This window comes from Dipodomys ordii, unplaced genomic scaffold, assembly GCF_000151885.1.
Source record: "Dipodomys ordii isolate 6190 unplaced genomic scaffold, Dord_2.0 Scaffold98, whole genome shotgun sequence".
Lineage (NCBI taxonomy): Eukaryota > Metazoa > Chordata > Mammalia > Rodentia > Heteromyidae > Dipodomys > Dipodomys ordii.
In genome coordinates, this window is record NW_012267314.1 from 5,520,952 (window position 1) to 5,535,220 (window position 14,269).

At 45.9% G+C, this 14,269-nt stretch overlaps 1 protein-coding gene across 1 annotated transcript in view; it reads right to left on the reverse strand.

The window, feature by feature from the left end:
- Ust (uronyl-2-sulfotransferase) overlaps nucleotides 1–14,269 on the reverse strand; it is a 238,928-nt gene that overhangs the window by 44,313 nt on the left and 180,346 nt on the right. The window contains exons 6-7 of the mRNA XM_013027014.1: nucleotides 3,983–4,080; nucleotides 1,755–1,912 (exon numbers count right to left, since the gene is read on the reverse strand). Coding sequence (XP_012882468.1) covers nucleotides 1,755–1,912; nucleotides 3,983–4,080 — 256 coding nt within the window. The remainder of the gene's footprint in view (nucleotides 1–1,754; nucleotides 1,913–3,982; nucleotides 4,081–14,269) is intronic.

The window sequence follows — 14,269 nt, forward strand, 5'->3', positions numbered from 1 at the left end:
GCAAAAAGAAAAAAGCTGGAAGTGGTGCTGTGGCTCAAGTGGTAGAGCGCTAGCCTTGAGCTGAAGAGCTGAGGGACAGCGCCCAGGCCCAGAGTTCAGTCCCCACAACCGGGCCCCCCCTCCAAAAAAAATTCTAACAGCTTGCTTTATTTTGCATTAAGTACCAGAGATCAAACTCTGGGCCTTGTGTATGCTTAGGCATTTCTATGACTGAATTACATCCCTAGCCCAACATGTCAGCTTTTAAGAGTGAAGAAGAACTTGGCTACCTCACTGTTGGGAAGGGGGTGGGGTAGCCGTGTGTGCCTTAGGCTAGAATGGGAGCTTCACATTCTAAGCCCTGGGAGAGCTGCACTGCGCGGTGTGGGCCTGGCCTCAGGTAGGCCCTGGGCTACCTCTAGAAGCCGCTTCTCTCACCACCCAAAAACACTGGACATCCCTGATTCCCTCAGAGGTGTTTAGTATACTGCCACGCCAAACTCAGAGGGAAAACAAGCTTACATCTACAAGCAGAAAGAGTGTGGCTAAATGTCAAAGAGCTAATTAATAGTAATCCAATTTTCAGGTATTCCTTCTACTTTTATTCATGTGCTTGCAGATCACAGAAGGAAGACCCACAAGTTTGTTGTTGTTGTCGTTTTGTTGGTTGGTGCCAGTACGGGGGCTTGAACTCAGGGCCTTGAGTCCTCATTTTGCTTTTCTGCTCAAGTCTGCTGTTCTGCCGGTTGAGCCGTAGTCTACTTCCAGCTGGTTAGTTGGAGGGAATAGTCTCATGGACTTTTCTGCCCTGGCTGGTTTGAACCTCGGTCCTCAGATCTCAGCCTCCTGGGTAGCTAGGGTTAGGCGTGAGTCACCTGTGCTTGGCTTGAGTCATCACATATTTAAATGGAGAAATCAGAGTCTCTAGGAAATACACTGGCGAACAGCTTGCTTGGGCCTTGGCACCTGCCCATGAAGGAGGTGTGGTTCAAGGTCTCTGTCTGACTGCTACATGTGGGGCCCTTTCCACTGCTCCTTTTCCCCAAGGCAGAAGGCCAGCTCTTACCTCTACTCAACAGAACAAAAGCACAAACCAGTCAACGCCTTATATGGAGGCTGCAGAAGATCAAAGAGAACAGGAAAGGTAACAGCAAGTCAGGCCATGCAAACCTCTTTCAAGCTAAGATAATAATGAGGAAAAAAAATGATCGATTTCTGAAGGTAGCTACATTGACGACAACACTGTAGGCTGCCCTTGTCACTGCTTTGCCATTTTCTGTTTTTTGCTTCTGTGTGGAGAGCACATAGAAGAAAATCTTAGGTGTATTTTTAGTCTATGACTCTTATCAGATTTTATAGGCCAGAGTGCTTTGGTCCAATGACAGAGGAGAGGGGCCAGAGTGACTCCCCCTCCCCCCTCTCTCTCTCTCTCTCACACACACACACACACACACACACCCCAGAATGGACTCCATGCAGGTGTGCACCTGCTCAAGATGCAATAATGAAGAATGTGGCAGATCTGTTTCCATGGATGGGGACGGTTCCAGAACAAATGGAATGATCAAGACTGCACATGTGGCAAGCTCAAGGTTTTGAAATCCACAGCTCATGGCCCTAGTCTTCCTTTGCAAAGCAGGAAAATGGCATTTCATGAGCACAAGGGGTCATGTCCCCCCTTCATTTCCGGAGTCTTTGTAAAGGTGACGAAGCCTGGACGCAGCCTCTGTGGGGTGGGGTGGGGGGGGCGAGGAGGGCCCCTGGGGGAGGGTTACCTGGGTCCTTGTAGATGCCGAGCACGCCCTTGAAGTAATGAGGTAAAAATCTTTCCAGTAAAAGCAGCACATCTTCCAACTCCTCCAGAATCCCCACGAGCAGGAAGTTTTCATTCACGTTCAGCTTGGCGCGTTCAAGGGCCCACTCCCCAGGCTCCCTGTGTGGGTAGAAAACTCATTTCAAAAACCGTTGCAAACGCAGCAACTGTGCAGAGCCCCCCACCCCACCCACGGAAGCCCCAACCCCACTGCCCTGTAGGATCAGCCAGCATGCAGCCCGCCAGACCTTGCTAGCTGGGTGACTGTCACCTATGCAGAAGGTCTGGGGTCTTGAAAACAGAGTAACTTATACCTAAATATTTGTTGAAATGCAAACACAGGCACAGGTCCTTACACACGCCAAAGAGGGTGATCAGAATGGCTTAGAAATAGGGGAACCAAAGTGAATCTATTCAATGAAATTATAAGGGCTTTTCTCTTCCCTCTCTCCCTCCCTCTCTCCCTCTCCTTCACTCCCTCTCTCATGTGCCAGAACTGGGGCTTGAACTCAGGGACTTGCACTCTCATTCAGCACTCTATCACTTGAGCCAGGCCTCTCCATCTGTCTTTTTGCTGGTAAACAGAAATAAGAATCTATGATTCTAAGTCTCAGTCTCCTGGGTAGGTAGCATTATAGGCGTGAGCTACTGATACTTGTCTGAAATGAGAGGTTTTGAAATATGAGACTCACTGACATGGTGGTTTGATGGAAATCATAACCATGTCCAGTCGTGTCTGCTGGGCATCAGATTCTTTCTAGAGAGTTGCCATGAATTGACATAGGGAGGCAGCAGCATCTCATCTTTTTGGAGCCAGATTTATGTAAAGAAGAAAAGCGCAGGAGCAAGGCTCTGGGTCTGGGCTGCCAGTTACCATTGAGGGAACGTAGACAAACTAGGGTCCCCCATGAAAAATGTGATCCTTGCCTACCCCAAAGCATCATAGTAAAGGTTGAACCAGGGATCCTTCAAAGTGTGATGTGGATTTTCATGTTGGACCACGCGTCAGGACCGTGAGTAGAATGTGAGTTTGGGAGACAGATTCGTGCTTTGTGGAGGACATGGCTGCCGTGAGCGGCGGCGCTGGAGGTGACCATGATCGGGGCAGGCTCTGGGGAAGGACCCTTCAAACCCTGGGTGTTTCTGATGCACAGAGCTTGGAACCATAAGCAAACTCTTGTGTCACAGGAAAGCTAAGGAAGACTGCACCCACAGCAACCTAATATTGATTTATTGATTTATTGTTGGTCATGGGGCTTGAACTCTGGGCCTGGGCACTGTCCCTCAGCTCTTCAGCTCAAGGCCAGTGCTCTACCACTTGAGCCACAGCGCCACTTCCAGTTTTCAGGTGGTTTATTGGAGATAAGAGTCTCACGGACTTTGCTGCTTGGGCTGGCTTGGAACCACGATCCTCAGATCTCAGACTCCTGAGTAGCTAGGATGACAGGTGTGAGCCACCCATGTCCGACTAACAACTTAATATTTAAATAGAAATGACAGCATAGCAAAAAAGTGCCACCAGTTCAGTTTAGAGCCAGCCCTTCCCCTCAACCTCCTCAGGAGCACACAGCCCTCTCTCTTCTCCATGTTTCTTCTGTGTGTGTGTGTGTGTGTGTGTGTGTGTGTGTTGGGGGGAATGTCACTTCTGATTATTCACCTTTGTGTTCTACCAAGCCAAGATGGCCATTCATCCTCACTACCATTCCTTCCCTAAGCTAGAGTCCTGTCTAGGACAGGATTTTAAATGTAGCTACACCAACACTGGTCATGTCCAGCATGATGGGCTGTGCTTAGCATCAGAGCCACTAAGGCATCTGGGCATGGCCTTTCAGCCTTTCGGGCCCAATGAGGCGTGCAGGGCAGGGATGGCTGCATGGTGGGTGGAGATGCAGGCTGCCAGCTGCTCTGGCTCCACTGTCTCCACGATCTCCAGTGGGAAGGCCAGAAGCTGAGTGGTGAATGGGAAAGAGTCCAGTGGGCATGCCACTTCTATGGCCCTGCGTAGAGGTCCCCAGAGGGCGCTGTCAGATGCTGGCTTCTTAACTGCATTCCTTACAGCACCCCTGAGCAGGAAGTGGTCTCTTGAAATAGGGAAATATAAGTTGAATTCTACAAGGTCAGGAGACTGCTTTCAGAAGACTGCCACGAGGCGGGTTCACTGGCATGCCAGGAGGCTGGGAAAGGCTTTACCTGCATCGGGGATGCTGTCCGCAGAAGTAGGGAATGATGTAGAACAACCTGGGGTTGGAGCACTCGGGGTAGGTCTCGAGAATGCACTCGTTGATATCCTAGAAGAGATAACACGGCAGTGAGGCCCCTCCTGATCTCTGCAGGCCACAGTCGAGGCAAATGCACACTTAAATGGATGTGTTCTGTCCATACACCTCCTGGCAGAACCTTCTTTCTGCCTCCCGCTACCCAGCTTCACTGGCCAGGTCCACGGATGGCCGCACCCCTCATCTCTCTCTGACTTGAAGATTTTCACTAGCTCACAGGTATCGCGAGAACAGCCCTATCCCAGCAGTTACCAGTCAGCCTATAGGAAGAGAGTGGGGCATCTCATAACTGTGGAATGAATTCCGCCCGACTTTACTCTTCATCAATTGTGACTGCCAATCCTGTAGAAGTGAATTTCCCTATGAATCTGCAAATCCAATGATGTTTTAAGTATGGACAGTCGTGTTGTCACAGGTTTGCACAGTCTGGAGGGGCTGGCCAGTGATTTCTAGTGACAGGATGTGGGCTACTTCTCATTTACGAAGGCAGGGTGTGCTCCTGGGAGAGCACCATGTTAGAGCTGGTGAGCTACTGAAACTTTCTCCCTTCATGGTGGAAATCAGAAGAAGATATTATGTTTAGGTGGTACTAGGATTTGAATTCAGGGTCTTAGGCTTGCTAGACAGGCACGCCATTGTTTGAGCCATGCCTCTAGCTCGTGTGTGTGTGTGTGTGAGAGAGAGAGAGAGAGAGAGAGAGAGAGAGACAGAGAGAGAGAGACAGAGAGAGAGAGAGAGAGAGACAGAGAGAGAGAGAGAGTGCTTGGGCTTGAACTCAGGGTCTAGGCATTGTCCCTGAGCTTCTTTGGGTCAAGGCTAGTGCTCTATCTATTTTTGCTCAGATTATTTTCAGATAGGGTCTTGCTGTTTTCCCTGGCTGTCCTGAATCAGATTCTCCTAATATTTACCCTTCCTTCGATAACAGGGACGACACGTGTGTACCACCACACCCAGCTTTTTCTGTGAGATGGTGGAGTCTCAGGGACTTTATTGCTTGGGCTGGCCTAGAACACAGATCCTTCTGATTTTAGCCTCTAGGCTGACTGGCATGGGCCACCAAGCCATGCCTGGTTCAACTTTTATTATCATTATTACATTAGAAAAATGTTTTTCTATTCCCTCTCATTCCTCTTCCATTTATAAACCAGTTAACCGATACAACTGCCATAATAGCAACACACACTCCGGAGTACAAACATTTGAGTTCACCACAGGAAGCAGGGACACAAGAAAGGAAGGAAGGAAGAAAGAAAGAAAGAAAGAAAGAAAGAAAGAAAGAAAGAAGGAAAGAAAGGAAGGAAGGAAGGAAGGAAAGAAAGAAAGAAAGAAAAGAAGAAAGGAAGGAAGGAAAGGAAGGAAGAAGGAAGGAAGGAAGGAAGGAAAGAAAGAAAGAAAGAAAGAAAGAAAGAAAGAAAGAAAGAAAGAAAGAAAGGAAAAGAAAGAGAGGGAATGCGCAAGTAGAAGGCAGAAGGAAAGAGTCAGGAACACCAAGAAGGGAAGCGGCCACACTGGCGCATGCTGAGTCTGCCTTCCCTGCAGACGCTGGTCCGGAATCTTGCAGATGGCCGGCAGCGGATCCCAGGTGGTGGCGAGGGAGGAGAGCTAGGAGGCTCAGAAGCTTCAGAAGGCCATTTCCTTATAGGAATCCATAAATATCCCCAGAGGTTGATTTATGGGAAGACACACAGTTTTCACTTTTAAGAAGTACACTTAACCAAGTCCTCTTTGAGACTGGGGTCACCCCCAGGGATTGCGGCGTTTTGCTTCGGGTCATTAGGCAGATGAATGGGGATCATCATGACCCTGCTGTGGGAACACTACAGGAAGACGGACGCAGGGATTCCTTGGGTGGAGGGGCAGGTGGAGGCACACGTGAGCCCCGGCCCACTGCGTAGCCATCGACCCAGGCAACTGGAGGACCCGAGCTGTCAGGACAGACCACAGGATGGACCCATAGGGTCATCTCCTTTTCCTAATGAGCCTCCATGGGGCTGTCTTTACAGTGCCTTGTTCCTTCTGCGGGTGTCCCTCAGAATCTGGGGACCTCTCAGGACCATAAGGTTCCCTAGTGCTAAGGACTTCTGTGTTTGGGGGAAGCTTTATTACCATCAGCCTTTTTGACTTTCCGTACTGGGAGTTGATTGAAGCCAGAGCTTTGTGATTGCCAGGCAAGCACTGTACCACATGAGCCACGCCCCACTCAGGCCCCAGCCCTTGTGTTGTGATTCTGCTGTTGAGATACGGTCCTCTCCCTCCCCCTCCACAGCCAGCTTACAGTCACCCTTTTACAGTATACTTCGTAGATATTGTGAAATGATTATGTGATTTTTTTATCTTTAAGCTTCTAGGGTTTAATTCTTACCTTAAAACTTTCTCAAGCATTGTTGTTATTATGATGGTAACTTAAATGAGCCGATCTGATTTGCTCCTTTGGTCCCTAGATCTTGCTGTATACTACGTGCACCCCTATTATGGCCTCTTCCACCCCTACTCTGCTCACAGCCCCACATCACTAGGAAAAGGACAAGCTAGTCCTTCTAAGGGAAACATTGCTGGCAACTATGACAATCCTTTTAGTTGCCCAAAGCTATTAAAAAATTACATTACCATCGTTGGAATTTGTTGTTAAATTCTACAAGCTTAAAAAACATATGGCCTAGAATAAATTCCAATAAAAATAGAATAAATTCCAATAAAAATAGTCCTTTTAAAGCTGGGTGCTGGTGGCTCACACCTATAATCCTAGCTACTCAAGATGCTGGGATCTCAGGATCATGGTTCAAAGCCAGCCCAGGCAGAAAAGTCCATGAGACTCTTATCTTCAATTAACCACCTAAAAGCTGGGAAGTGGAGCTATGGCTCAAATGGATAGAGTACTAGTCTTGAGTATAAAAGCTCAGGGATAGTGCTCAGGCCCTGAGTTCAAGTCTCAAAATTGGCATGCGTGTGCGCGCACGCGCGCGCGCACACACACACACACACACACACACACAGAGTTTTGGCAAGTAAAAGGAAATTTGGATTCTGGCCTCAAGTCTACAACTTATCAGTTGAGTTCCCTTACGTAACCATGCCAAGTACAAGCCTCAGTTTCCGCGTCTATACGAATAGGTCTGAACCATACAACTTTAGTCTATAAGCCTGTGGATTCAAGGGGCCCATTCTCTGACACAATTAACTTGTAAGACTAGTTTTGTGTACTGAAGATCTAGAAGGGGTAGTAATTTCTTTGGCTCCCTAAGTTACAAATTAATAAAGGTTTTTACTCAGCATTTACCATGCAAACCTTTTCACTTTTCAAGAAAGAAACATTGAGAAAAGCACCATGATTATTATCAGACATCTCATTTCCAGTGTTGGCTGTACCATCTGTTACATTTTAGGCAAATATCTACTTGCTACAGGCTCCATTTCCTCCTCTATGAAGTGGAGATGATAGTAATTGTCAAGTTGATCCCTCACTAAGATTAAAAGTCACCGGGTATTGGTAGATTGAGCCTGTAATCCTAGCTACTCAGGAGGCTTAAATCTGAGGATCCTGGTTCAAAGCCAGCCTGGGAAGAAAAGTAGTTAGACTCTTATCTTCCATTAACAGTAAAAACTGTAAGTGGAGATGTGGCTCAAGTGGTAGAGTGCCAATCAGCCTTGAGGGAGAAATCCAAGCAAGAGTATGAGGCCCTGAGTTCAAGCTCCATTGGCATACATACAAAGAAAAGATTACAAGTCAAATATGCTAATTATTTTACCTGTTACTCAACTCTTAAGATTATATTCTCTCTATTATACCACTGACATTTTAACCCTTTTTTCCTTTAGCTTATATTTAAAAGGACCATTCCTGGAGACCATTCCAGTAGTGTTTTAGACAATAATTTTTGTTACTGCACCGAGAAAACAGAGAGGAAGACAAATATGAGATGAAATATGTTCTTTGTTATTAAAAAAATCAAATCAATTTGTTGGCAAAAATAACTCCCGATGTTTTAAAGCAACATTCCCTCTAGTGGAACTTGTCACTTCAAACCAGAAAGCAATATGGTGTATAAAAAGCTCTTTTCCAGCGTGGATTGAACATGAGCACAGGAGCTGATCTTCACACTAGGAAGAGCACAAGTGTTTGAGAAAAGCTCAACAGTCAAAGGACACAATGAAGGACAATTTCCTGTGCTGGCCGACAGCTATATTAGCAATAAAAGAGCGCACGATTACGGAGTGTCACTTCCCACTGGGGCAACATGGAACTTTTGACCCGTAGGTGGGCCATGAGAAGCAGACTATTAAATTTGATGGGTTAGTCAATTTAGATAAAAGGAATGGATGTGGTCTAAGCTAACTTGTACTGCATCTCACTCTGCCTTGTAAGCCTTTTCCAAGCCTTGTTAAAAACAAAATCAGAGCCAGAACCGGAAGAGTCAGGCGAGACTTTTCATGAGGCTTAATGGACGTAAAGTGGCAGGTGGTCAGACAGCCCCACCTCTCCCATTCCATCCCTGTCAGTCCACATCTTTCTGGGAGCCATGGGAAGCGCCCTTCAGAATCCTCAATATAGCATCCCGGGCGGGATGCTGGCTGGAAGACACCTGTGACATCTATTTTGGTGGTTGTGGGGTCCTTTACTCTATTTCTGAGTTTCTGGCTGGGTGTCTGACTATAGGAACACAAATAAAGACCTGGATAATAAGAAAGGGGCGATTCTATATTTACTGTATCAAACAGCCTTTATGCACCAGGGGCCCAAATCGAGGGAAGTTCCTAAACTCTGACATGGAAACACAACCTCAAGAGGCCAAATATTTTCGGAAGTCCTCCATTCTTGCTCCAAGATTTGGAATTTAAAGTTTCCAGTGCATTACACTGAAGAAAAAGAAGCAGCTACAGTCTGTCCTGAAATGTGAACATGAGAAAGTTCAATCTGATGTTCAGCTATAGTCACTGGGATGCAGTAGGTCCTCTTCAATGAATGCAGTCAACTTTATTGAGCATTTAATACGATAAAGGGCAGGATCCTGGGTGAGAAGGAAATGCACTTGTCTAGAAATCCTCCTCGTCCTTGTCCTCCTCCTTTTTCTTCTTCTGTTTTCTCCTTCTCCTTCTTCTGTTGGTCATAAGGCTAGAATTCAGGGCCTGGGCGCTGTCCTGAGTAATTTTGCTCAGGGCTTCTGCTCTACCACTTTGAGCCACAGCTCTACTTCTGGTTTTTGAGTGGTTAATTGGAGGTAAGAGTCTCACTGGACTTTTCTGCCCAGGGTTGGCTTCGAATTGCAATCCTCAGCTCTCAGCTTCCTAAGTAGCTAGGATTCCAGGTGAGACACCGGCAGGCAACACTTCTTAAGTAGCATTTAAACAAGGTCCTGTGGGAAGGGGTTGATGCTTTGCAAAGACTGTGGTGATCTCAGCCACAATGATTTCGTAGAAAGCAAAATTAGCATAACAGCATGCAGACTGAGTCAGGTTAATTTAACCGACAAGGACAACTTCTATTCTGTTAGGAAAATAGTTATTATAATATTGTTTAAAATATCAAAAAATTGTAAGTGATTTAATTATAGGAATTAGGTATGCTTAGGTATGCTGTTATGTATCTGAGTTAAATAACTCAGATAACTCATGCGAACTATAGCTTATATGAAATATAAAGAATAAGTAACTATAAGCAAAAGGCTTACATGAGAAATTAAGACTACATATATACAACACAACCATTTTTTTAAAAATAGCTTTACTTGAAACATTTAAGCCCTTTAAATCTGGAGCCTTGAGTCTTTCAGGCTTGAAATACTATTATTTATTTATTTATATTTATTTATGCATGCCAGTCCTGGGGCTTGAATTCAGGGCCTGGGCACTGTCCCTACTTCTTTTGCTGAAGGCTGGCACTCTACCACTAGAGCCACAGCGCCACTTCTGGCTTTTCCTGTTTATAAGGTACTGAAGAATCAAACTCAGGGCTTCATGCATGCTAGGCAAGCACTCTACTACTAAGCTACATTCCCAGCCCAAAATACTATTTTATAGCTGTGTGTTTACCTTTTTTTTGGTTATTTCTATTTTTAATTGTAATTTTCCTTGTAGTTAAGATTTTAGAGCTTGGTTGGTCTTTTATGACATTTTCTGTCTCTTGAGATTTCACTAAGTTGATCTTCCATGTTGTTTGAATTTTTTTCTCATGACAATTACATTTCAATGTCTTTCTTTCTTTCTCTGTTTCTATCTCTGTCTCTCTGTCTCTTTCACTGTCTCTCTCTCTATTTCTGAGAACATTCAGGTTCTTTGGGAAAGAACCAATTTATCACCAGAAACAACTACTAATGACTGATGGTTGGAATTTCCCAGAGGGGACTGGGTTAATCACTTTAGTCCATGATAGTAACTCTAGTATAGGAAACATAGTAAGGTCTTGCTTCACACAGGGGAGGGAGGGAAGAAGAGAGGAAGGAAGAAAGGGAGGGAGAGAAAGAGGGAGGAGGGGAAGGAAGAAAAAGAGAGAAAAACAGAACTCAATAGGAAATACCAAAGACCTCAGAAATACTGGTTTAAAATTCCTGTTACTTTAAGATAGCATCTTAGGTTTTGAGTCAAATATGAATGCAACTGTTTTGAATGTTAAAATGTCTATAAATATTAAACATGCTTTTTTCCCCCCAAAACATAAATCTTTGCCTTTGACTAAATGTCAGCTCCCGGAGCGGAGCGGACCGTACTGCAAGGCATCTCACCAGCAGGAACCTGGCTACATCCACAGCCCATCTCTGGGCAAATTTAAACAGAAGTTCAGAGTGACAGCACATACCATGCACAAAGAGATGGTCTGGGCTCCAACGGCAAACTTACAAAAGGCAGCACCATTCAAAAATGCAGGGGAAAAGAGAGGGAGGGCCGGGCCCTCGGGACTGTCCTCCGTCCTCTTGAGGGCTGGGGGACAGAGTGACAGCTCTCTCTGACAGGCAAGATAAACCTTCTTGCCTCAAACGTAAACAGAACCTAGAACACTGTGCGGATCACTTTTTGAAACGTTTAAAATAGACATGCCAAACGTGAAGAGAGGCATCATCTGGGGATAGCCATCCAAGGTGGAAACATCCTCTCCACTGAGTTCAGAGTTCTTCACGATTACTCAAAAAATGCTGCAGGTTCATCATCAAAAGGACCACACAGACAGAAGACAAAACGCGAGCATGCCTTATTCAAGACAGAGATTTAGGTCTGAAGACGACGATGAGCAGGGGGGAGGGGCAGGGGGAGACTAGAGACAGAATGCCTATTCCATATTTATGATGGAGCAAGGTGCATGTGCTGTGACTGAACTCCAGGCGGTGCTCCTAGTTGGTTAATGGAGCCAGGCAAAGGGTCACACATGTCATGGAGATGGATTCCTCTTCTTACATGCCATCTTCCTGGGTTAGGGTGAGACTCGTCCTTACTCCTCCCCCTTCCCGCTGAATGTCTTTTCCTTGCCCAGTGGCATTCAAAGCCCTCCTGCTCTGGCTGGCATCCTTCCCGAGTTCTACCAACCCAGAGCCACATCTTGGCTGAGTGTCAGGTAGAACTGTCTCCTAAATTAATGCACACAGAGGGATAGATAAGACTCTCCAAAGCAACAGCTAATCTTGGGCCTAGAAAGCAAGGGCTCTAAGGAATCCTGGTGCAAAGGAAGTTGAAGTGCACATGGGGCCCTTGGTGGCATAGGGTATGCCATCTGGGCAGAGTGCCAGCTTCCCTGCCTTCACAAAGCAAAAGAGCCATATCTGGACTAATGAGTGGCTTGATGGAAAGATTCTAAACCTGAAAATCCTGGCTCTTGGCCAACGAGCTGTGTTCAAGACCATCTGACCATCTGGGAGCTCAGGACAATCAATTCCTGGTCCCGCTTTTGCCCTGTTTCTGAGGCGCAGGGCCACTCGGCTCCCTTCTTGCAACTGAGATCATATCTTATTTCCTGTGTCTAAGCCTCTAAGAAGCATTCTTAGCTCCTCCGGTTCCTCTAGGTTCTAGAAGAAGGTCCTTTGATGTGCCTGTTAGCTTCCCGCCACAGGAATAGAATCTGTTCCCTGAATATGGCGTAAGTCATTGACAGCAGCATCACCAGGCTGGGCTGTGCGCATGGGCATCACTGCTGCCACCTCTAGGCCCTGGGCCAGCTACTGCAGCGCCACTGGCTCTTCATCCTGTGTGCTTCAATCTGCCCTGTGACATGTGTCTGCCCGCTCCATCAGACTCTGGCGCTGAACCCTAGTGCAGCCTCCTCCCCTCCCCCATAGCAGCAGGTGCTTTGGTGGTAGGAGATCTGGGTAAAGATTGCTTGCTCCTGGGTGAAAAAGCACCTTTCACAAAATGAAGAAAAGTGAGGGAAGGGGTGGGTGGGAGGGATGGGTAAGAATGTGGAAAGGGGTGACAATGATGGAGATGCATTGTATTCATAAACTGCTTTGTTGAATGGCAACTCCTCTGTACAACTACTTAAAGACAATAGTAATAATAATAATAATCATTTGAGGAGACAGTGGTGGCTCACACCTATAATCTACGCAGGAGGCTGAGGTCTGAGGATCACGATTAGAAGCCAGCCCAGGCAGAAAAATCCAAAAGACACATTTCCTATTCACCAGCAAAATGTCACAAGTGTCCAGCCTTGGGCAGGAATACAGCAGCATTAAACACTACATAGTATCTATATCCTTAGTGCCTTTTAAACACATGACATTGTTTACTGAGAAGCTATTTGTTAACTTCAGTCTATAATGTCATATTCCCACTGAAACATCAATTCATGGGTAATTTCAGCAGTTATTATTTATTATGAACCAATAGAAGCTTGTTGATAGATTATAAAGATGGGGCCACCAGCCTGGCCTTTAGGAAGGCCCTGTACACAGGTAGGGTGCTAGGCTGGCTCTCTTTATTCAATACTCTGAACTTTCTGGAAGCCACACCTACTAGATGCAGTGCTCTTCCAGGCTCCATGGAAAAATAAGAAATGCTAGGTATGAAGAATCCTGCCAGACTCTGTATGTGTGTGTGTGTGTACTCATTTTTAAATTAGGCAAATTCTCCAGATTCTAGTCTAAAACCACTGAGCCCAACCTACTTTTGGACAAACATTTTCAAAGGGAAAACATTATCCATCACTGGTTCTCATAATTACAGTGTTTTTGGCTAACTATCATTTTCTGTCTGAACATAATACCTGGAACGTTCGCACAAAGATTGCCTGTAAGCAGAGATCAGTATCAGCAGGAGTCCCAGATGGGCTATTTGTGAGTCTGTCAGAGGAAATCCTCGCTGAGCCCAGAACCATGCATGGCCCGACATCCAGTTAGAGGAAGAAAGCTTGGTCCAATGTGATCTACCTAGAAGCCATAGAAGATGTTACTGCTTGGTGTCACAGAACCAAAGGAGATGTGCAGATTAGGCCTGCTATCAAGGGTGATCCTGGAGTTCTTCGGTGAGACCCTCTGAGATGCTGTCACATCATAACTATGCCTTTGACAAATGTCACAGGCCCACCAATGTCATAATTTCTGTTCTATCTAGCTCTTCTGGATAGTATGCCCTACATTTTTGGACGATTCCTCTCTGTCATATGGTACTTCACTCACCCAGTGCCAAACAGATGCCTTATAAAAGTAGCCTTCGAAGATGATGACATTTTTATTTGACTTGTGCTATGCTTAGCAAGTCACTATGGGAATCTCGGGCGTGTGATAAAAGCTTTCAGAGGATGATACTGATTTTCAGTAGACAGTGTCATAAAAAATTCACCAGCAGAGGAAAGTCCAAGATACATTTTAAACAAAAAAGTGCTTAAATGACAGTGAAAGTCAAGATGTAGCATTGTGGATGCGCAATTTCAGGCATAGTTTTTTGAGCCATTGAAAAGCCATTAGCTGACCTATCACCCACCCATCACTGGAGAAGGCAAATTCCAGATGTGGAATTCCAGATGAAGGAATAATGACTGGGGTTTTGCATCCCGGTTGTCTGTGACCTCTGACCCCATCAGTCTGCTGTGATTTTCTCTATGTGTTACCTTGGTTACTAAGCTTGCACCGGGTCCCCAGGCTCCAGTGCTTTTGCAGCTCAAGGCATTCAGACCAGCATGTGCACAGCACTGTCATGACCTGCAGGGGGCAGCACTGTTTACACTCGAGGGCATAGAGTCCTCAGGCCTATTTGTCTTTTAACACTGATAAATATTAAGATG